The sequence below is a fragment of the Podarcis liolepis genome (genome assembly GCF_965112155.1).
Source record: "Podarcis liolepis genome assembly, chromosome: 4".
NCBI lineage: Eukaryota > Metazoa > Chordata > Lepidosauria > Squamata > Lacertidae > Podarcis > Podarcis liolepis.
Window position 1 is genome coordinate 103436482 of NC_139558.1, and position 22458 is coordinate 103458939.

The following is a 22458-nucleotide window of genomic DNA, read 5'->3' on the forward strand; positions in this document are numbered from 1 at the left end:
CTCCCTCCTCTGGCAACCTGCACAGAACTTTGTTTAATCGGTTGCCATCAATTTGATTTTAACTAATTTTTATAATGAAATATTTTTAGAATGTGTTATTATTTGATTGTTTATTTGATTGTTGTTAGCCGCCCTGAGCCCGGCTTTGGCTGGGGAGGGCGGGATATAAATAAAAATTATTATTATTATTATTATTATTATTATTATTATTATTATTAAGAAATGGGAAGAAAGCAGCTGCTCATGCTAAGCGCAGCGTTTGTTGGGGTGGAGATTAATGAGCTGACAATGGTATGATTTGTCAGCAATGAATATGATTTGTTCTTATCTGTAAGTGAAGCCGCATCTGAAACAATACAGAAGCAGTCAAAGGGAATTTCCTAGGAAGTCTTTTATTCAGTATCACCTGCAATCATGTGTGCTGAACACACAGAAACACATAGATAATATGAAATAACTGGGAGTTACAGACTCCAAATAACACTCAAGATATGCAAGCAGATTAATGCAATAGTACATATGATTTCCCCACTTCCTTTAAAAAAATTGCTTTTATTTATTTTCATGGTAGGGAAGATAATTTTAAAGAAAGCAATGGTTACAACCATAAACAACAAATACCTTACCCTGATGGAATTGCAGGCTTTCATCCTGCCATGTGTTACAAGTTTCATTTGATTACTCTAAAAGATCACGCCACACTTTCCCATGAGTGCTGGGTGGATTATGGCAAAAGTCTTAACAACTTACATATTCAATAAAATTGGCCACATGTTATAAAAGGAATATGGATTGTGTCCCCTCACCTTCTTGATTTCCCCTGGCAAACAAAATTTAATATACTTAAATTGTGGAGCCCAGAACTGAACACAGTATTCTAGGTGGGGCGTGACCATGGCAGAATAAAGTGGTAATATTCCTGCCCTTGATCGGATTCTGACTTCTGCCACATTGGCCTCCGCTCCCTGTTTGGTGTCGTCTGCAAATGTGATGAGCATCCCCTCAGTTCCTTCATCCAAGACATTTATAAAGACGTTGAACAACAACGGGCCCAGGACAGAACCCTGCAGCACCCCTCTTGTCACTTTTCCCCAGGATGAGGAGGAACCATGGAGGAGGAAAATTTGGGTTCGGTCAGTCAAATCCACCTAACAGTTACCTCATTCAGCCTCATTTTACCAGCTTCCTCACATAAATATCACAGGGGACTTTGTCAAAAACCTTACTGAAATTAAGATGCACTATTACCACAGCAGTCCCCTGAGAAACAATCTGTAACTCCATCCAAAAAAAGAAAAAGAAAAAAGAGAGATTTCTCTAGTTTGACTCGTTTTTGAGAAAGCCATGCTTTCAACCTGTCTGTTTATGTTGTGAACCAACATGAAATCTTCAGATGAAGGGTGCATGAATTATAAAATGATAATAATAAGGATATTGACAAGCTGGAACATGTGCAAATGAAGGCAATCAAGATGGTGTTATTTTATTTATGCATTTATTTCATTTCTATAGCACCCTATAGTAGGGGTGCCATGTTGAATAAAATATAGGAGGGGTTTAGTAAGCCCCGCCTCGGTTAAACAGTCACAGGATGCGGTGCAAGCATGCCATTTGAATGGCTATTCCTATGAACTGGGAGGTGGCCCCCACAAATATCTTTCTGGGGGGCAAAGATCCCTCAGACTCTAAGAGCTGGCTCCCATTCCCTACACTCACAGGTCACAGTACAGTTACAACATAAAATCACACAATGAAAACACAAAACACCGCCCCCAAAACCTGTAACCCCTACCTCCCCAACACATTTTTAAAGGGCATAAGATGTCAATCAGCCAAAGGCTTGTTTAAAGTGGTGTGTTTTTTTCTAGTGCTGAAAGCTGAATAATGAAGGGTTTTCCACTCTTCGTATGAATTCTTTGATGGAAAGTGAGAGAGGAGCTCTGAATGAAGCTCTTTCCACATTCCAAGCAATTATATGGTTTCTCCCCTGTGTGAATTCTCTGGTGCTTAGTGAAATCAGAGCTCGTATTGAAGCTCTTTCCACATTCCACACACTGATAGGGTTTCTCCCCTGTATGAATTCTCTGATGGAAAGTGAGCCCGGTGCTCTGACTGAAGTTCTTTCCACATTCTAAGCACTGGTAAGGTTTCTCCCCTGTATGAATTCTTTGATGGGAAGTGAGATTGGAGCTTTCAGTGAAGCTCTTTCCACATTCCACACACTGATAGGGTTTCTCCCCTGTATGAATTCTTTGATGGGAAGTGAGTTCGGTGCTCCTCCTGAAGCTCTTTCCACATTCCACACACTGATAGGGTTTCTCCCCTGTATGAATTCTTTGATGCGAAGTGAGATTGGAGCTTTCAGTGAAGCTCTTTCCACATTCCACACACTGATAGGGTTTCTCCCCAGTATGAATTCTTTGATGCGAAGTGAGAGAGGAGCTATGAGTGAAGCTCTTTCCACATTCCACACACTGATAGGGTTTCTCCCCTGTATGAATTCTTTGATGGGAAGTGAGTTCGGTGCTCCTCCTGAAGCTCTTTCCACATTCAAAGCACTGATAGGGTTTCTCCCCTGTATGAATTCTCTGATGGGAAGTGAGATGGTGGCTGTGACTGAAGCTCTTTCCACATTCAAAGCACTGATAGGGTTTCTCCCCTGTATGAATTCTTTGATGGGAAGTGAGTTCGGTGCTCCTCCTGAAGCTCTTTCCACATTCCACACACTGATAGGGTTTCTCCTCTGTATGAATTCTCTGATGGGAAGTGAGACTGCTGCTGTGACTGAAGCTCTTTCCACAATCCACACACTGATAGGGTTTCTCCCCTGTATGAATTTTTTGATGGGAACTCAGAGAGGAGCTTGTACTGAAGTTCTTTTCACATTCCCCACACTGAAATGGTTTCTCTCCTGTATGAATTCTTTGATGGGAAGTGAGATGGGCACTCTGACTGAAGCTCTTTCCACATTCCACACTCTGATAGGGTTTCTCCCCTGCATGAATTCTTTGATGGGAAGTGAGACTGTGGCTCTGAGTGAAGCTCTTTCCACATTCCACACACTGATAGGGTTTCTCCCCTGTATGAATTCTCTGATGGGAAGTGAGATGGTGGTTGAAACTGAAGCTCTTTCCACATTCCACACACTGATAGGGTTTCTCCCCTGTATGAATTCTCTGATGGTAAGTGAGAGAGGAGCTATAAGTGAAGCTCTTTCCACATTCCACACACTGATAGGGTTTCTCCCCTGTATGAATTCTCTGATGGTAAGTGAGAGAGGAGCTATCAGTGAAGCTCTTTCCGCATTCCACATACTGATGGGGTTTCTCCCCTGTATGAATTCTGTGATGGGAAGTGAGAGAGGAGCTCCGACTGAAGCTCTTTCCACATTCCACACACTGATAGGGTTTATCCCCTGCATGAATTCTTTGATGGGAAGTGAGATTCTGGCTCTGAGTGAAGCTCTTTCCACATTCCACACACTGATAGGGTTTCTCCCCTGTATGAATTCTTTGATGGGAAGTGAGATTGACCTTTTGACTGAATCTCTTTCCACATTCCATGCACTGATATGGTTTCTTCCCTGTATGAATTCTTTGATGGGAAGTGAGATTGACCTTTTGACTGAATCTCTTTCCACATTCCACACACTGATATGCTTTCTTCCCAATGGGATTTCTTTGATGGGAAGTGGAAAAGGAACTTTTCCCACATTCAAGATATTTATTCAGCTTCTCCATTGTGGGGATTTTGTTATGGTCACCCATGTTGTTAATTTCCAGTCCATCACTATCTGCAATGAAGAGAAGTGGATTAGCGCCTCAGGGAGAAATAAATGAAGAATACTTGTTAACTCTGGTAATAGAGGAATAACACAAGTGGGTTAGATGGATGGTTTTCTGAAGCGTTGGGTGCATTAATTAACGGGGATCAACCGACATCCTTTGGGGAACCTGTGATTCGATAAGCCTGGCTCTTCTCTTGAATCGATTTTGTTTGGCTCCATCATGGCATCCCTCCGTTTCCAATGTCAGTTTTCTCTTTGGACAACCAAAGACTGACGGGAGGAAAAACAAAAACTGAAAACCTGACAGAAGCTACTTCAACTTCCCTAACAACTCTGAAGTTTACAGTCAAAAGGGCCTGGGGAGTTCAGACCAGGCTGCTGCTTGTTTAATAAGCTGCAACGGGAGGAAGAACATTCACAGAAAAAACAGTAATTTACTATTCAAGGGGGTTTTTTGGGGGGGGGATACTGTAATATCCAGTGTTGTAGGGGGCGCTGTTGAGGTCTGTGAAAATATATGAGGTTCGTGACATATGGAGTTTTGAATTTAAAAACTGATATTATGATTCCACTAGGAGCCTTACCAAGAGAGGCCATGATCCCAGAATTCTCCTCCATGACGCCCTTATGCAGAGCTCTCTGGTCAGGATCCAGCAACGCCCACTCCTCATCCGTGAAACAAACAGCAACATCTTCAAAGCACACTGGACCCTATAAGAAGAAGGGAAATGTCCTACTCTGAGACAACACTGTTGTTCACCACCACTCCTTGAGCTAGGACATTGTTCCACCCCTTGGCCTCTGTCCCCACAAGGCTGCTTCCCCTGACCTGATCTGGTTCCACAGCCGCTGCTTCCATTCTGTCCCCATTCAGAGATGGATGAACAGGTCTAGCCAGTATCACTGTGTTACCTGCAAGAGGAAGAAGGTAAGGGGGAGGCCTAGAGTGCCTTCTTGTCTCACAGGTGAATCAGTGCATCTCAAACTACACAGGGGCCTTTGAGAAAGTCTTGCCTGCTGAGTGCATTTGGATATTTGGGTGCATTAGAGATGTTATGTGTGAAAAAATATATCTCCCCTCCTCTGATGAGTTGGAAAACCAACAGAATGAGACCAAACAGAGAAACACCAACTTCCTCCTTACCCAGTGGCCTCTCTCTGGTGTTCAGCGGAGGCCTCTCTGCCTCAGAAGAAATCTGGTCCATTTCTGCAAAGAGATCCTTTCCCTGAAAAAGAAACAAGGATTCAAAAGAGAGAATGGGGAGAAGGATTTAAAAATGAATGTCAGAGAGAATTCCGGCTGATCGCGGGAGCGAAGACAAGCGGGATTTCTCTCTGGAGAGGGAATCCAGCTCTTGGGAGGAAAAAGGGGGTGCTGCAAGGGCGCCGCAGCCCCCTAAAACACCCCTGGAAGGAGATCCAGGGGGCAGGATCCCGGCACAGCCGTTTTGCGATTCCCCCGACCGCCAGGTAACCTCCTTTGGAGGCAACGAAAACATTAATGAAATGTTTAAAAAAGATGTATTAGAAAGAGGTTTTACCGACAAGGAATCAAAATATCAATTGGAAGTACTGAATAATGACGCAAAAAAATTGTCTAAAATGTATAAATTATTATTGGAATGGTATACAAAGGACGAGGAGGTTAAATCGGTTATGATCCATTGGGCCAAAGATTTTGGATATAATATACAATTTAAAGACTGGGTTAAATTGTGGAATGAAGGACTGAAATTTACTGCGTGTACTATAATAAAGGAAAATGTGATGAAAATGATATATAGATGGTATGTAACACCAGTAAAATCAGCAAAAATTTATAAAGTAAGTAATAAATGTTGGAACTGTAAAGAAAAAGAAGGAACATTTTACCATATGTGGTGGGAGTGTAAAAAAGTGAAATGCTTTTGGGAAAGGATATATAATGAGTTACAAAAGATGTTGAAATATACATTTGTTAAGAAACCAGAAGCATTTCTATTAGGAATAATAGGAAATGAAATTAATAAGAAAGAATGGAAGTTATTTTTATACGCAGTAACGGCAGCAAGAATACTAATGGCCCAAAAATGGAAACAAGAAGAATTACCTATGATTGAAAAATGGAGAATGAAATTAATGGAATACGCAGAACTTGATAAATTAAAAGGAAGGATCCGGAACCGACAAGACCAGAGATTCACTGAAGACTGGATTAAATTTACAGATTATATGAAAACTATATGTGATGACCAGATAACATTTGTAAGCTTTCAGGAAGCTCTGTGAGAATGTATGGTAGAAATATTGTTTAAAAAATAAGGTAAATTAAGATATGATTGTAGTGCAATATTAAATTAAGAAATGTGCAAGAAGTGATCAAGACGGAGAATTATCAGACATGTTGATGGAAGTAAAAAAAAAGATGTTGGTGATAAATTGGATGTTTTGTTTTGTATAGTTTTATATTGGAAAACTAATAAAAAATATATTAAAAAAATAAAAAATAAAAAATGAATGTCAGGGCCAACAGCTTTAAGGATGTCAGAACTCATTCCATGGATGCCTTCCCAGAAAAAGGATGGGCCATCAGCAGACCATTATGGGATGTTCTCTGTCCTGTTTGGAGCCCCTTGGGAGTATCCAGAGCAAAGTCTCTCTCACCTGCTTTCTCTCCTCTGCCTGACTCAGGAGGAAACCTTTAGCCAGGGCCACCGCCTGGGAACTGGTCTCCGCTCCGCATTCCCTCACCCAGCTCTCCATCTCCGGGGGAAGGACAGCCAGGAACTGCTCCAAGATCACCAGGTCCAGCATCTCAGCTTTCGTGTGCCTTTCTGGCTTCAGCCACTGATGGCAAAGGTGGTAGAGTCGGCTACAAACCTCTCGGGGTCCTTTGGCCTCCTGGCAGCAGAACTGCCTCAACTGCTGGCTCTGCACCTCTGAGCGGAGGGTGTCCTCCTCACCCAGGATCTTCTGCACAGAGTTTTCCCAGAATCCCCCACTGCTCCCAGTTTGGATGGCATGGCCTCTTTCTGTTCCAGGGCAAGTTGAGTCTCGCTCATCCATCTGTGCTCTCAGGAAGCCTCTGAGAGATCGGAAGGAACCCTTTGGTCTTCTGCCAAGTTCTGTCTGTCTTAAGGAGAGGCGCTACAAATCCTACAAAGCAAATACATTGTTCAGTTACAAAAGTTGTCTAATATCAGGAGAAGAAAAAGGTTCCCTGAGCAAGCATGGATGAGTCTTGGAGGGAACCAGGGCTGGACTGCACCACAGCCCAAACCATGAGCTATTTTATTTATTTAAATTTCTATAACACTTTATATTTTAAAGAGAAATCTCAAAGCGGTTTACAGCATATTAAATCTGTGGGGATAATTGGGGAGTTAGAAGAAGATATATTATTCAATGATATGCTTTTTAACATGCACTAGCAAGTTCCATATTCTAGTTCCCCCTTTTTTAGATTACGCAGCGATCAGCTTGTTGCTGACTCATCTGACTCTTACTATTAAAGATTCCTTCCTGGTAAAATCCCTTCCAATCCCTCTTAAATGAATAAGCACAATAATCTGATTCAAGTTAATATAAAAGTAGTTTACTCACAGATTTGTTCACGTTCACAGACAGGCAGGTTGTTACATAACAATTAGAACTATTCCATAAAGAACTTAGTCCCAAATGACTGCCACTAAGGAGTCACTTCTCCAAACACACAGCAACATACAAAATGGAGAAGACACACTGATCAGAAGATGGAGGCCGTGCGCTCCTCCATGCTAGTACAACAGACTGCACCTTCTTCAAGTCACATGTAGTGGAAGTCTGTCCCAGCTCAGGAGGAAACAGGAAGTCTTCTCCTGAGTGGTAGAAAACATCCCCTAATGTGTCCCCTGTAGGAATCTTCTACTTGACTGCAGTTTCACATCCCACAAAAGCAATAAAAGAGAAATAAAGCAAGGTAAAGAAAGTCAAATATATAGACTATAGTCAAAGCAACATAACAGAAAACAAATACTCTCTTAAATATATCAAAATAAAACATTACAAAGGAGGTCAACTACAGAATACATATTTAACATAGTAGGGCTGGGTGAGTCTTGGCCTCACCCCGTAGGCCAGGTGAAAAGGGCCTTTTTAAAAAGGAGAAGAAAGAGGAGGAGGAGGAAGAGGAGGAGGAGGAGGAAGCAGCCTCTAGCTCTCCTAGAAGGAAGTTTGCAATGCAAAATGTGGAGGCAACTGAAGGGATTTCTGGGAGATGAATCAGGCTGGTTTCTGCTGCCTTCCAGTCAATGCATGAAGTCAGAACTGACTGACAAGGAAGTCATTTGTATCTTGTGGAAAATGGATGCTTGGCTCTAGTGGGGGTCATCACCTGGGGGTCCTCAGGAGTTGCTCTCCCCCCACCCCCACTCCCCTGCTTCTGTCTCCTTTTCTTGCACTTGGACTCTCTGCCGCTCTCCAGGCAGACTCCTGGGGTGGGGTCCCTTTTTCTTTGCTCTGAGGGCCAGGAATGTATCTGGTCAACCACCTGAGGGCCAAGTGGATGAGGCCAAAGACACCTCCCTTGAAATTTAGGTGGGTAATTTAGTATTAGTATTCTAATAGATAGCTTAACACATGCACAGCCATTGATGCCAAGGTCCCTGGAGGCTCAGGGAGTAGCAGCGCCCATTTCCGGCTGCTTTGCCAGCAACAATCCCTTTGGGAGAGAGAGGATGTGGTCCTGGGATGCCCTGCTCTGGATGCGAGGGGATTGCTGCAGTGGCCTCCGTGGGGAGCTGCCCTGGGAGACACTGGGAAACTGGTCCCCAATGCAGCAGCCAGACTATGGGCTGGGATCCCTCTCTTTATCCCTGGCCTTCCTCTCCCACCCTTTTTTGGGGGGGAGAGGCTAGTCCACCTCCTCGTCCGGCTTTGGAAAACCATTTGCAGATGTTTCCTCTGTTGTGCAATGACGCTGAGCGACGTCACACAGAGTTAAAGTCCCAGGGACTCCTTTGTCTGAAGAAGGGAGATTTTTTCTGAAGGGGGGGCGGAGGGCCAAATGAGTTTGGGATCCTCTGATCTGCAGGAAGGAGAGCGTGGCAGACCTGGCCCCTCCCTGGCAGGACCCTCTCCTCCCTGACTTGGGGTCCCCCCCCCCCCGCAGGAGCAGATCAGGCCCCCCAGGCTCCCTCCCCTGCTGCAGCCCTGGGACCCCCACCAGATCCCAGAGAGAGAGAGGAGACTCACCAGATCCCAGAGAGAGAGGAGACTCACCAGATCCCAGGAGGGGAGAGCGAGGCAGCCCTTGCAGCAGAGACACAAAGCAACACCCCCCTTCCTTGCAGGAAAGGACTGGGGAGGGGGGGCCTTGGCTCTGGAGGACCTGGCCCCCCTTGCTTCCTGTCCTCTCTAGGAAGGCAGCTCGGTTCCCTTTAACCCTTGCAAAGCCGAGTCCCTCCAGCTCAGCCCTCTCTCGCTTGGCAGATCCTCAGATTTCTATTTTTTTATGGATTTAGGGGGCGATCTGCCCCCCTGGCTACGTAAAATCTCTTACTGCCTCCATTTCTTCCCCTTCTATTTGCCAGGAGGTGATGGGACCAGTGGCCATGATCTTAGACATCGTCAGAAAATTAAGCACGCTTGCATTTAAAGTTAGGCAGCAGCTTCTGAATTTAGAACTAAAGTTTCCAAAGCCAATTTTAAACATGCGGGCGGGGGGGGGGGGACTTTAAAACTCCAAAACCTATGGCAAAAGTTTTCTTAACATTTCTAAGACTTAGGGTGGAAATCCTATTCACTCTGAATTTTACTGAGGTTGCTCTCTCTCACACAAGAACAAGAGCAAATATTTCCCATTTTCTTCATCCCAGTATTGGAGTTAGTGTGCTCATTCTTTCGGTTCCCTCTTTATACTTTTACTACGAGTGGAGTGGAGGGGTTACACCAGCAACTGAGAAAGCTCCCCAGGAGCCTTCTTACTCGCAAGAGGCTGCTTGGTCCACTTCAAAGCATTCACACTTGTATGACCCAACACGGACCCTACCATCGTCATCCTAGACCAGGCTTGTCCAAAGTCCATCCCGGGGGCCTAATCTGGCCCACTGGTCTGTTTAATCCAGCTGCTGTGGCAGTTTATTTCCTGGGGTAAAATCCCCCCAAAAAGCTCAACAACTTCAATGCTAAAAAGAAGGTCAATGATTTTGGTCGGCCATCACGCATGTTCACTTCATCAATTCTGGCCCTCTTTGAACAAAGTTTGGACACCCCTGTCATAGACCCTTCTTTGCCTGCCTCCTCCATGAGAGCAGGCCTTTTCTGCAGCGGCTCCCAATTTGGGGAATGTTCTTCCCAGGAAGGCTCACTGGAGGCCTTCATTACATGGTGTTATAGGGGAACCCCTAAACCTTGAAATTAATAAATAGTAGGAATTTGATACAGTGGTGCCTCGCAAGACGAAATTAATTCGTTCCGCGAGTTTTCTCGTCTTGCGATTTTTTCCTCTTGCAAAGCACGGTTTCGGAAAAGCTTCAAAAATCACCAAAGTCTTCAAAAACCTCAAAAAAGGGTACCCCACCGCGTGCTATGAGTTGCTCCTCGAAGTCAAGTCGCAACTGTATTAACGGTTTTAAGAAAAAGGAAACAAACTTGCAAGACGTTTCCGTCTTGCGAAGCAAGCCCATAGGGAAATACGTCTTGCGAAGCAACTCAAAAAACCAAAAACCCTTTCGTCTTGCGAGTTTTTCGTCTGGCGAGGCATTCGTCTTGCGAGGTACCACTGTATTTGGAGTACTGGAGGGAAGACTGGGGGCCAGTGGAAAAATACAGGCTAAGCTTCCTTTCCAAGCCTGGGCCTCACCTGGGATAGTGGTGTTAACATTTCAAAAGATCTTGATGGCCCATCTGAGAACCTGGTTCTGGGTCCTGGTCCTTGCACAGAGCTTGCCATGGTGATGGGTGTACACAAATTAATAATAATAATAATACCATCACCATTGGCCATGGTGTCCTCCGTCTGAGTTTGGGGTGGGTGACGCCGCTTTGTGGTGCTCCTGGTCCTTTGTGGATGAGCATCTCCACAGGGTGATGCTTGGAAAGTGCTCTTTGACCCATGGAGACTTCCATGTGGGGTTCCTTGGGGTTTGATTTTATCCCCTAAGAAACATGAAACCACTAGGTGGGGTTATCCAGAGATCTGGGGCACGTTGTCAGCAATTTGCTGGTGACACTCAGTTCTCCTTCTCCTTGACATATGTAGGTGAGACAGTCAATGCTCTGCAGCAGTGTTTTGCCTCGATAACGGACTGGATAAGAGCCAACAAACTGAAGTGATGACCTTTGTAGGTCAAGAATTCATCTTGTCAGATAAGAGAGAGAGAGGGTGGTTTTATGTATTAATTCAAGATTAGACCCAAGAAAGGATTCTTGAGGTGGAAGACACGATAGCTGAGACAAAAATGATAGTGGTTGGTGTCATGTGACAAGCAGTGCCATGTGAGAGCAGAAGCAGCAAAGCAGGCTGGGAAGTGCTGGGACTGCACAATCATTCGGGCCTACTAAAGTTATTCAGGCCTAACTGCTAACTGTTGAGTCACTCTGACATGTGACTCATTCTCCTTATAAGTAGCAGCCTTTCTCTCTCTGTGTTCTCAGGAAGATTTCAGTCAGAGTCAGTCTGCCTCAGTTGTGAGGAGCAGAGTCAGCATGTAATCTCAGTCAAACTGTTTGGAACCATGTTGTTTATGAAGAAGTTTACTTTAACTCAGTAAAGCTCTTATTCTTTCACTGAAAAACTCTGCATTATTAATTTACGCTGCGCGACAGTTGGAATTTATGCCTCAAATGGAAAAAAGTGGATTTTTAAAAGAAGCTTGAAAAATAGCTGGTTGAAAAATATGATGGGAAAATAATGTTAATGGTAGACTACAATGGAATTTTATCGGAGACTTCCGGCAAAGCACTCTCACAATCAGGTTGGGGAACAGTGCTCCTGCTGGATCAAGCACCTCCCGATCGCAGCAAGGCAAGGAAAACACAGGGAGAAGTGACTGCTCCCAAAAAGGTCTGAGAAGACACTTCAGACCGAAAAGGGCACCAAACAGCACAAAAAGGGGTTTCCAGAGCTTCAAGCACAAGAGTAGAAGAAGGACTGGAGAACCTCAGCGCTAAAAAACGGGCCAACCTTGCAGCAAGACGCCCCAAGGACTGAAGTGTGTAGTGTTGAACTCTCCATTTTATAAGAGCAGCCGGACCCCGCATCTCAAATAAATAAAATAAGATTCGGACCAAAAAGGAGCTCAAACTAAAAATTCCAAGGTCATGGATGCAGAGGTTATACATTTTTATTAAGAAATCTCGGCCGAAAGTTTAAAAAAAATTACTTGCCAGAGATCCGTGGCAACACGATCTATCTAATTGCAATTAAAGAGCTTTACATCGAAGTAAAAAGTGAGGCTTAGCCTCCTGGCTCCTGCATACTAGCTGAAGTGAGTAAAACAGATCAGCAAAGTTTAAGAACTGACCTAAATCTCTTTTAACGCTGAGATGAAGAGCGGGGCGGGGGTGGGGGGTGGGAATCGCTAGATCCCTTCCCCCCAATCCTGGTGCTTGGCTCCACGGAGAATCACTCTGAGCAAAGCCACGGAGAAGGCAAAAGGATTAAAATAGTAAGCAGAACCCAACGGAACCCAAGGGAGCTATAAAGACTTGGCTGAACGTTGTGGACGGCAAAGAAGGGGGCAGGGCCATCTTAAGCATATCTGGCGAGCACCATGGTGCAAAGCTCCCTCCGGTGCCCCCCCCCATTTCCCTGGCTCTAGAGAGGACGGCACTGCCGGTGGGGCCGGAGGAAGTGGGCAGCGGCTGGAGGGTGGCTCCTCCAGCCGGAAAGAGGCAGAGGCTGGACGCAGCGCCTCCTGGCTCTGCTGGCTGCTTCGGGCTGTGGTGGCCACAGCAGACAGAGGCTCCGGATACGGCGCTGCTTTGATGCGGCATGGTGGAGGCAGGAGAGGGTGGCGAGCTGATGCCGGAAGGCCTCCGCCTCTTCCCTGGTGCGCTTCAGAACTTGGTGCCCTGTGCCACTAGCCTCTTTGGGTAAGAAGCCCCTGGAAGGGGGAGGAAAAGGAGAAATGAAAGCATTGAGGATGTTGTGACATGGGGTTTGTGATTTCAGCTCTCTTGATATAACATGCTGGAGACAGTTCTCTAGTAACACTTCTTTATTACAGCAACAAGACTCAAGACTGGGGAGAGGAAAGCTACATTTATAGGGACAGGGGACTAGCAAGAAAGGATACATTTTGGAGGGAACAATATCAGGCAATCACAGTCCTGCCTTTTGGAGGGAACCAATAAGACAGAGGATCCAAATACAGCAGCTTAAATGAACCAATAGTAGCTGTACCCTCTGGAACCAAAAGGCAGTTACTTTACCCTAATGCAAATACAGACAATAATAATACAGATATAAAATCCTTTGACTCAATACACAACAGAGGAATTGAAGAGAGGGTGACAAATTGGCGATGACTATAAAGAAAAGCTGAATCATCCATCATCCTTAGCCTGTTTAAAATGGAACCATAGACAAAATAATAGAAGGGCCTGCAGCTCTGACTGCAGTGACACCTAGTGGTGGGGGATGTAAATGCTTTAAATATTACATCCTGCAGTCAACCGGAAGCTGCACCTCGGTTGTCGAACATTTGGGAAACTGAAGAGGCTTCTGGAATGGATTACGTTCAACAACCAATGTTTGACTGTAATGATAATAAACGTTTAATGATAATAAATAATTATAAAATTATTTATTTATACAACAACTGAGGTAAGGATTGGAAAAATAAGTAGTGTAACTGATCTGGGGGAAAACATTTTCCTGGGTTTATGCTTAATGTAGAATGCTGAATGGGAGGAGTTCTGGAATGCCTGACATCACAAGGGAGGCGGCTCTTAGCCAGTGGGAGGATGAAACACCCTTAGGAAGAAATTAGAGAAAAGATTGTTATATGGCAACACCAAGGTATCCAAACAGAGAAAGGTCTGGAGGGTGGAACACTTTCCAAATGAGCTGTGATATTTGCAGGGTCTCATTCCAGGGCCAAAAGGTCACTAAGAGGGAAAATGATCAGGAGCTTTTATAAAGTATTGTACAGATGGTTTTTCTCTTTTAAATACAGTACTAGAACTGTGGGTCAGCCAATGAAACTGACTGGTGGTACATTCTAGGGCTGTGTACAGGTGCTGTCTTGCCAGCGCCCCCTAATGGCTTTTTGGCCAATATCAACCACCAGACAATCTAGAGGTTCTTTAGATTCCACTGGACGGAGGACTGACAGACTCTTAGGTAGAGACAAGCGTTTATTAATTGGTAAACATTAGCAAAGAAATTGATCAGCACCGTAGAATAAGAGTCTTTTGTAAAGCCAACAGCAACTGGAATAAACTGCAGAGCTAGCAATATAACCAATAAGCCAAAAAATCTTAGGCATCAATAATCAAAATACAGATAGAATAGGTAGAGTTCTTCATGTCTCCCCAGCCGATGGAGATTTGGAAGGTTTATCTGGGACACTTCAGACAGGCAGACGGTTGCTCTCTTCACATTCTGGAATGGAGCATAGAACAATATATCAAGATCTCCCTGTCTCCTTAAGCTGCTGGCCATTATATAGTCCATTATAAAGTCTCATGCAAAGCTGGCAAGAGGTGTAATTCATGCTGTAATTACATTCCCATCCTGCACAGCCCCAATCACCCCACACTGCCGGAGGGAAAGGTGCAGGCCGTGGGCCCCCAGCAGGCTGTACAGCAGCCCCTCTACCACCCCCAAAGCCGTGGAAGAGGTGCTGACCGTGGGAGGCCCAGCAGGCTGCTCCGGGGGCCTGAGTCAGGGCGCACCACCCACGTGGCCCCAACCTGGCCCATAGCTGTCAACTTTTCCCTTTTCTTGCAAGGAATCCTATTCGGAATAAGGGAATTTCCTTTAAAAAAAAGGGAAAAGTTGACAGCTATGACCTGGCCCCGATGCTGGAAAGAGGTGCGGGCTGCAGCAAGGCCTAAGCAGGCCCCACCGCGGCCCCAATCCCCTGCCCGTCCCCGGGGGGAAGCCATGAACATGAGGAACACTTACCTCACCAAGAGCGAAGTCCGGCGATGCATCCAGGAGGAAGAAAAGAAAGTGAGCCTGGGCTGAAGAGCACCGGCCCTTTGCCTGGCCCTCACCCCACCCCCAACTGGGGCCCATTGTCCTGCTGAGAAGGGGGCGGGGTAACAGTCAATCTGCAGCAAGGTGGGTGGCACCTGGCAGGTAAGTCCTGTGCTGTGTCGCAAACCCCGCCCACCTCCTGGAGGGGGTGTGAGCAGAAATTACGTTCCCATCCTTTCACTTCTTCTCAAACAGCCACGTTCCTTATATTAAAGCTACAGCTACATTGCAAATCAGAAGCACCAAATACTGTTTTCTTCCCTGGTGCCCTGCTCTGATTCATGGGCCCAGTTTGTCAGTCCAGGTCCAGATCATGATCCAGAAAATGCAAGTCTTTGCAATTCCATTTGCTAGCTCAGATGGCTTCAAAACGGAATTAGACAACAGCCCTCTTCGTTCTTTCGTTAAGCCACAGCATCAGGTGTCAGGCTGGGTCTTGGCACACTTGGAGAGCCTGTGTAACAGCTTCCTCTCTGCTTCTTTTCCAGTTCCAACTCATGGTCTCCATTTAATTGGATTTCTATGCATCTCACGGAGACTGGATCTTGTACTCCATCTTTTCTGATGATCAGGAGGTAGTTCTATGATTAAATGTTCCTTCCATCAAAGGGACACGGGTGGCGCAGTGGGTTAAACCACAGAGCCTAGGACTTGCCAATCCGAAGGTTGGCAGTTCGAATCTCCGCGATGGGGTGAGCTCCCATTGCTCAGTCCCTGCTCCTGCCAACCTAGCAGTTCGAACGTACGTCAAAAGTGCAAGTAGATAAATAGGTACCACTCCGGCGGGAAGGTAAACGGCGTTTCCGTGCGCTGCTCTGGTTCACCAGAAGCAGGTTAGTCATGCTGGCCACATGACCTGGAAGCTGTACACCGGCTCCCTCAGCCAATAAAGTGAGATAATAATAATAATAATAATAATAATAATAATAATAATAATACAGTGGTGCCTCGCAAGACGAAATTAATTCGTTCCGCAATTCTCTTCGTCTTGCGGTTTTTTCGTCTTGCGATGCACGGTTTCCCATAGGAATGCATTGAAAATCAATTAATGCGTTCCTAGGGAAACCGCCTTCAGACCAGGTCCGGGGACAGTCTGTCCCCGGACCTCTTCTGAAGGCTGGGGGGGGGACGACAAGGGCTTTTCTTCCCACCCCCAGCATTTTAAAAAACCCCGGGACAGCGGAGGACTTCTCCGCTGTCCGGGCGATCTTAAAATGCTGGCGGGCGGCATTTTAAAATCGCCCCGGACAGCGGAGGACTTCTCCGCTGTCCGGGGCGATTTAAAAGCCCCTGGGAAGGCAGGCAGGGGGGACAAAGACTTTTGCCCCCCGCCAGCCTTCAGAAGAGGTCCTGGACCTCTTCTGAAGGCGGGGGGGGGGCAAAGTCTTTGCTCCCCCCCGCCTGCCTTCAAAAGGTGTCCCCGCTGCGGCGGGAGGTGTCCCCTGCCCCCCGCCCGGCTTCGGAGCACCGGGAGAAGCGAAGAGGTCCGGGGGAAGCGGGAAGCGAAGCGCTTCGCTTCCCCGCTTCCCCCGGACGTCTTTTGCAGCAAGGGGCTGCAGGGAGATCGCTATCTCCCCGCCGCCCCTTGCTTCAAAAGAGAAGACCCGCTGTCCCTGGGGCAAGCTTCGTTTTGCGAAGCAAGCCCATAGGGAAATTCGTCTTGCGAGGCAACTCGAAAACGAAAAAACCTTTCGTTTTGCGAGTTTTTCGTCTCGCGAGGCGTTCGTCTTGCGGGGTACCACTGTAATAAATTTTATTTATATCCCGCCCTCCCCAGCCGAAGCCAGGCTCAGGGCGGCTAACAACAGTAAAACAGTACAAAAGTACAGCATAACAACGTTCTAAAATCATTCATTATAAAATTAATTAATTCAAGCCACTGGCAACCATTGGGCCAGAGCTCCGCGAAGATTGCCGAGGGAGGGAGTCAGGCTTGCCCTGGCCAAAGGCCTGGTGGAACAGCTCTGTCTTGCAGGCCCTGCGGAAAGATGTCAAGTCCCGCAGGGCCCTGGTCTCTTGTGACAGAGTGTTCCACCAGATTGGAGCCACACAGATGAGCGCCGCAACCCCAGAGTCGGCCACGACTGGACCTAATGGTCAGGGGTCCCTTTTGTTACGATATGGATACAACACAGCTGCAAACTGCTAGCTTGATGTTTACATCATGTGATGTGGCTAGCTGTGGGAAAGAATGTTCCCGGAAGTTCACAGGCTACTCAAAGCTGTGTTCTGTGTGTAATATGAGACCTTCCTGTTGCCTATGTAAAGGAAGTCTTTGTCACTTGCTGGAAGGAGACTGAAGTGATCGGACATGTTTTCTTGTAGTGCTGTATTGTCAGAAATAAACAGAATGTAGAAGGACTTTCTGACTATTCTTCTTTCCCCTGCAAAGGGGGAGAAGGGGGTGTGCATTTTCCACGCTGGGAAATGTCGCCTATCAAGGTCTGCCTGGACTGTCTGGGATGGCAGCCAGAGTAGATCAACCGGTAAACAAGCTCCGGGAGCAGGGAGAGGGGCCAGCCTCTCCCGATGGGGCTAGTTTTACAACACCTTTACCTTTACCTTCCATCAAGGGTGGTGACCCTCCAGATGTTATTGGTCTACAACTCCCATCATCCTCAACCATTGACCGTGATGCCTGTTATGCAGGGAGTTGGCATCCAGGAACTTAGGAAGACCTCGTAGATCCCACAAGATCTAGTAAATGGTGAACATCTTAATGGAGTCCTGCAAACAAGATGTCCAGGAGTTTAGAGAAGAATAGGATGCAAAATGAGAATGTGCTATATTACCTAAAACAATTTTCAAAAATGCATTGGAATCCATATAGAACATTTCTTTTGGTTCAAAACTGAGATTGATCTAGCAAAAGAAAAAGAAAGATATTTCAGTTATATTGGACTCAACAACCTCTTTACTGGAAAGGATGGTCTAATACTGATAGACCCCACTCTGTACCTAATGTGCTCCTAGTGTTATTCTCCATTTGTTCTTGTCTTGTTCTTACTCAGACAAAACCAAGAGGATGGGGAAGCTAGCGCTTCCAAAGCGTGGAGCGTCCAGAAGGAACATAGCGTCCAGAAAGCGCAAAGCAAGAGCAAATGAAACTGGTGGTCTGTATACAGCACAGTCATATGGGCTGAGGTTTCTCATAAAGTAGAGGAATGCGCGGGAAAGGGAAGTTGATGGAGAGACGGGCAGGGAGTGGAACCCGCCATGTTTTGCCAGGGAGGGGTGCCAAGAAAAGCTCACACAGCTCTTTGGGTGCCAGAGATCCACTAAGCCCCATAGAAACCCCAGGGGTGAGCCTGCTCTTTGCTGCTGGCTGCTGTGTCCCTTTAGTGTGTGCAGTCAGGAATGGCTGTACAATTAGGCAGAATGAGGCCGTTGCCTCAGGTAGCAGGTCTGGGGTGGGTAGAGATGTGCAGACCACACAAACTGCACTGCGCCTCCTCAGTTAGTCTGCTGCCCCGTTAGCCACGTTGAGATAAGAGCCAATGGCCAGCCCAGCCCAGCTTGTGTATGTGGAATTATGTGTTTGGAGGGAGCATCTTGTCATTTGCCTGGGGGGCAGAAAGTAGTATCAAAGGCTCCTGTCTTCTGATCCAGACATTGGCCAGAAAAGTTTCCACAAGCAGCATGGCATCTCGACTTGCTTCCTCCACCTGCTTTTATCCTCCGAAGTGCCCACTCCCTGAACAGTTGAGTGTCTCTGGCTGATGGATTCCACAGCACATGGAAACCCTTTTTCCTGGAGTGGCAATGGTATGTTGGCTATTGATGGCTAAAGCAGAATTTTCTTTCTTCAAGCATCTGCTTTTCAGGACTTGGTTACATTCTTCAAATCTCCAACGGGTGAAAGATTGATCGTACTTGAGATTTTCATCTTTACTGTCATGACACTGATGGTTTTCATTCTGTGTAAGTACACAATTGGCATATGGTGATACTTCTGTCATGGGCTTTGCTTCAATGCCAATAGCATTTCCAAAAAGAAATGGCAGGATCCACCTTCCATTGACCCCTTTCATCTCTCTTTCATATCAGGGAGGGAGTTCCAGCTGTCACCCAGTGAGAGCAATGGCACTGTTTTGTTCTCCCTGAATATGTGAGTTCCAGCACTTGGAACAGAAGCACAGGCTAACACAAGTCCCTGGGACACCCTGGACAATTCCCTTTCCCAGCTTGCAATCCTCTCCTCCTTTCCCCACTAATCCTCATTTGCTGTGGGAGAGCCCCCATTTCTTGTCGTCGGCACCCTGCCCTCTGCTAGGGCTCCAGTCCCTTCAAGGAAAGTGTTTGGGGAAAACAGGCTGCAAAGGATAAGGCCATGGCTAATGTGGCTGGATCCATAGCCTACCTAAATATTGAGATATATGCAGGGCTTTTTTTCAGCCGGAATTCATCAGGACTCAGTTCCAGCCAGTGGCATAGCGTGGGGGGTGCAGGGTGGGGCTGGCCGCACCGGGCGCAACATCTGGGGGGGGGGGCGCACTCGCAGCTTTCTGCCCCTACTGGGTTAGGGGGCGCAAATTACTTGCCTTGCCCCGGGTGCTGACAACCCACGCTACGCCACTGGTTCCGGCCCCTCTCAGGTGGTGATGTCTCCATTCTAAGAGAACAAGGGAGGCATTAATGGTGAGTTTGAGTGCCTCTTTTTCTAGAAAAATAGCACTGGATAGATGAACACATGGCCTATTTGCCTAGTGAATTCGTTTTTTAAGGGCACTCCAAAGTAAGCAAAGCTTGGGGTGAGGGAGTCAAATGATCCAAGAATTTGCATATGGCAGAGCACAAGGCAAGTCTGGCAAAGGCAAGTCTGTAGGACAAAGAGGACAGGTGTATCTAGACACCAAAAATCTAAAGCTCTCTAAGGAAGGCCAACTATCTGGTGAAGAAGTAGCAGGCTAAATGGAAACAGGACTTCAGACGACCAGGGCAGCTTAAATCAAGGCTTGGGAACCTTCAATCTAAGGGCTGAGAGCAGAAAATATTAATAGAAGTCATTTTCATGTTTTTGTTGATTTTTTATTTGCCCTTCTCCCTAAGGACCTGGGGCACGTTATAAGTCGGCAATTTAAATCCAATATTAATAGCAGTTTGAAACCAAGTATCCCCTTCCCCAGCTTATCAGATTAGTGTGCCAGAACACAATTTCTTCATTTCTTTTCTACCTCCCTCCTTCTTAGATCGGAAGGAACTGAAAAAGAGAGAGGAGCTTCAAGTGGCAATGGATATGATACGAACCGTTGTTGTTCGGACTGATCCAGTCTACGAAGACAAGGATGGTAAGCATTTCATATGCACATCCACACTTTTGCTGTAACACATTTAAATTAAACAGACTTCAATTCCTGTAGTTAAATTTGGGGTTCATATTGCTTGAGCAATACATATGTTCAATGAAACTTATCCCACAACAGAGTTCATCACTTTTTAATTGCTCAGCAGGAAGAAAAGCAGACAGTTGTGATTCTCACATCTCCCCACTAGAAATGCTGTCCTCCCCCATCACACTGTAACTCACAATGTTTGTGCTAGTGCAAGATTTTAGCACTAGCACAAGGGAACGTTCCCCCCACTTCTCCCTGCATGCCATCACCAAAGCTGCTCTGGGGGGGGGGCGGACTTTGGAACAGATTGGAGGGAAGGGGCTGAAGATCGCATTGCACAAGGGAAAATCCTTGCACTGACATTATATCCCACATCATAAAAAGAGTTTCAGTGCCTCTGTTTTCTTAGATCTCACAAAGCATAATTGAAAACTGCAAAGTATTCTTTGTATATTTGGCTTTCCTGTGGAATTCAAGGCAGAATTGGTTTGTGACCCTGTGATTCCCAGCAGAAAAGGAGGACATAGGAGGGGAACATCAGAGATACTTCATGAGCCACTTTTAATATGAGAACAGGATAGTGGACTGCATGGGTCTTTGGTCTGATCCAGCTGCAGGGGTCTTCAGAGGCTTTTCGTTGGTGATCTCAGCCACAGAGAATCAACTCTGCCCTTATATTCATAAGAAATCCATCCTGGAGCTCTGCTTCTTGTTTCAGGCTTGAGTGTTTTTAAGTATTTGGAAATGGTTTCCTGATATTTGCAGATTGTTATTTCAGATACTCCTGCCTTAAACTGTTTCAAATCTTTTAGACTTAGAAATACTTGCTGCAGCTCAAAACATATTGGAGGAAATGAAGTATTTTGCCAACTTAAATGATCAACTGCAAAAAGAAATTGGTAAGCTACCCTATGATGCTGAAAAATTGTAGTGCAGCGGGAACCTGCCCTGATTCTGCACCAGGTGAAAGCCCCTCCTCTAGCTGAAACCTCTTAGAGCCAGAGCAGACTGCTGCCCTCCTTTGCATCCAGCCACCCTAGGGAAACATCAGAGATATTCAGATCAGCTCTCCTGGACTGTCAAAATGCTTTGCAAACAAGTCACAGAAAGCTGCTCTTAGTTCTATCATTTCCTTCGGGCCAGACTGTAGCAGGCCGTACGCTACTACGGAGGAAGCAGAGCAGGTCTTCTTTGTAGCCTTCACTGCCACTTGGTAAGCTCGATGATGAGCCCTCACCAGTAGTCGATTGCATTCAACCAGATTTTTCCTCCACTCACGAAAAAGCCATCTTCCAGCATCTTTCTTTGCCCTAACCTCTGCAGTGTAAGGTAAAGGGACAGCTGACCGTTAGGTCCAGTCGTGGCCGACTCTGGGGTTGCGGCGCTCATCTCACTTTATTGGCCAAGGGAGCCGGAGTATAGCTTCCGGGTCATGTGGCCAGCATGATTAAGCCGCTTCTGGCGAACCAGAGCAGCACACAGAACGCCGTTTACCTTCCCGCTGGAGTCATACCTATTTATCCACTTCCACTTTGATGTGCTTTTGAACTGCTAGGTTGGCAGGAGCAGGGACCAAGCAATGGGAGCTCACCCTGTCGCAGGGATTCAAACCGCCGACCTTCTGATCGGCAAGTCGTAGGCTCAGTGGTTTAACCCACAGCACCACCCGTGTCCCCCTCTGCAGTATACCAGGGGGCCAAGCAGGCTGCATGAAGCAGGAATGGGCACTCAGGGCCAATCATGTCAATGGCCCAAGCCAAGGCAGAGGGCCCTCTGGGTAGTTGCACCCGCCCTGCGGCACTCCCTCCCACCAGATATCAAGGGGAAAAACAACTATCTGACTTTCAGAAGACATTTGAAGGCAGCCTTCTTCAGGGAAGGTTTTAATGGTTGGTGTCCAATTTTGTTTTAATTTGTTAGAAGTTGCCCAGAGTGGCTGGGGGAATCCCAGTCTGATGGGCAGCATATAAATAAAGTATTATTATTATTATTATTATTATTATTATTATTATTATTATTAGGTTGTTCCAGAGCTTGGCCAAAGTTTGGCAGGAGCACCAAAATCCCCCAGAGACATTTGGGAAGCCCACTGGATCCATCCTGTCAGCTCAAGCAGGGAGACTGCTGGGCAGCAAACTGGGTGGTAAACCAGCAGACTCCCTCCTCTGTCC

At 46.3% G+C, this 22458-nt stretch overlaps 2 protein-coding genes and 1 long non-coding RNA gene across 8 annotated transcripts in view; 1 reads left to right on the forward strand and 2 right to left on the reverse strand.

The window, feature by feature from the left end:
* Positions 1-388: 388 nt before the first annotated feature.
* LOC310705069 (uncharacterized protein) overlaps positions 389-22458 on the reverse strand; it is an 86215-nt gene continuing 64145 nt past the window's right edge. The window contains exons 3-5 of the mRNA XM_083499414.1: positions 4617-4699; positions 4372-4498; positions 389-3793 (exon numbers count right to left, since the gene is read on the reverse strand). Of these exons, the coding sequence (XP_083355540.1) occupies positions 1845-3793; positions 4372-4498; positions 4617-4699 (2159 nt within the window). The 3' untranslated portion in view covers positions 389-1844. The remainder of the gene's footprint in view (positions 3794-4371; positions 4499-4616; positions 4700-22458) is intronic.
* Positions 13652-22458, forward strand: part of LOC310705325 (CD209 antigen-like protein D) — a 165355-nt gene continuing 156548 nt past the window's right edge. For 2 of the 6 annotated variants that reach the window (XM_083499970.1, XM_083499976.1), the window contains exons 1-6: positions 13652-13769; positions 15443-15529; positions 17966-18067; positions 18765-18875; positions 20144-20242; positions 21100-21186. In XM_083499970.1, the coding sequence (XP_083356096.1) occupies positions 17980-18067; positions 18765-18875; positions 20144-20242; positions 21100-21186 (385 nt within the window). In that variant the 5' untranslated portion in view covers positions 13652-13769; positions 15443-15529; positions 17966-17979. Of the gene's footprint in view, positions 13770-13990; positions 14094-15442; positions 15530-17965; positions 18068-18764; positions 18876-20143; positions 20243-21099; positions 21187-22458 lie in introns of those variants that run through there. The other 4 variants (XM_083499971.1, XM_083499972.1, XM_083499977.1 and 1 more) reach the window with 4 other exon arrangements.
* LOC310705500 lies at positions 14090-14949 on the reverse strand. The gene is made up of 2 exons (XR_014525348.1): positions 14880-14949; positions 14090-14354 (listed from the first exon to the last, which is right to left on the reverse strand). It is a non-coding gene; the product is annotated as an uncharacterized lncRNA (long non-coding RNA).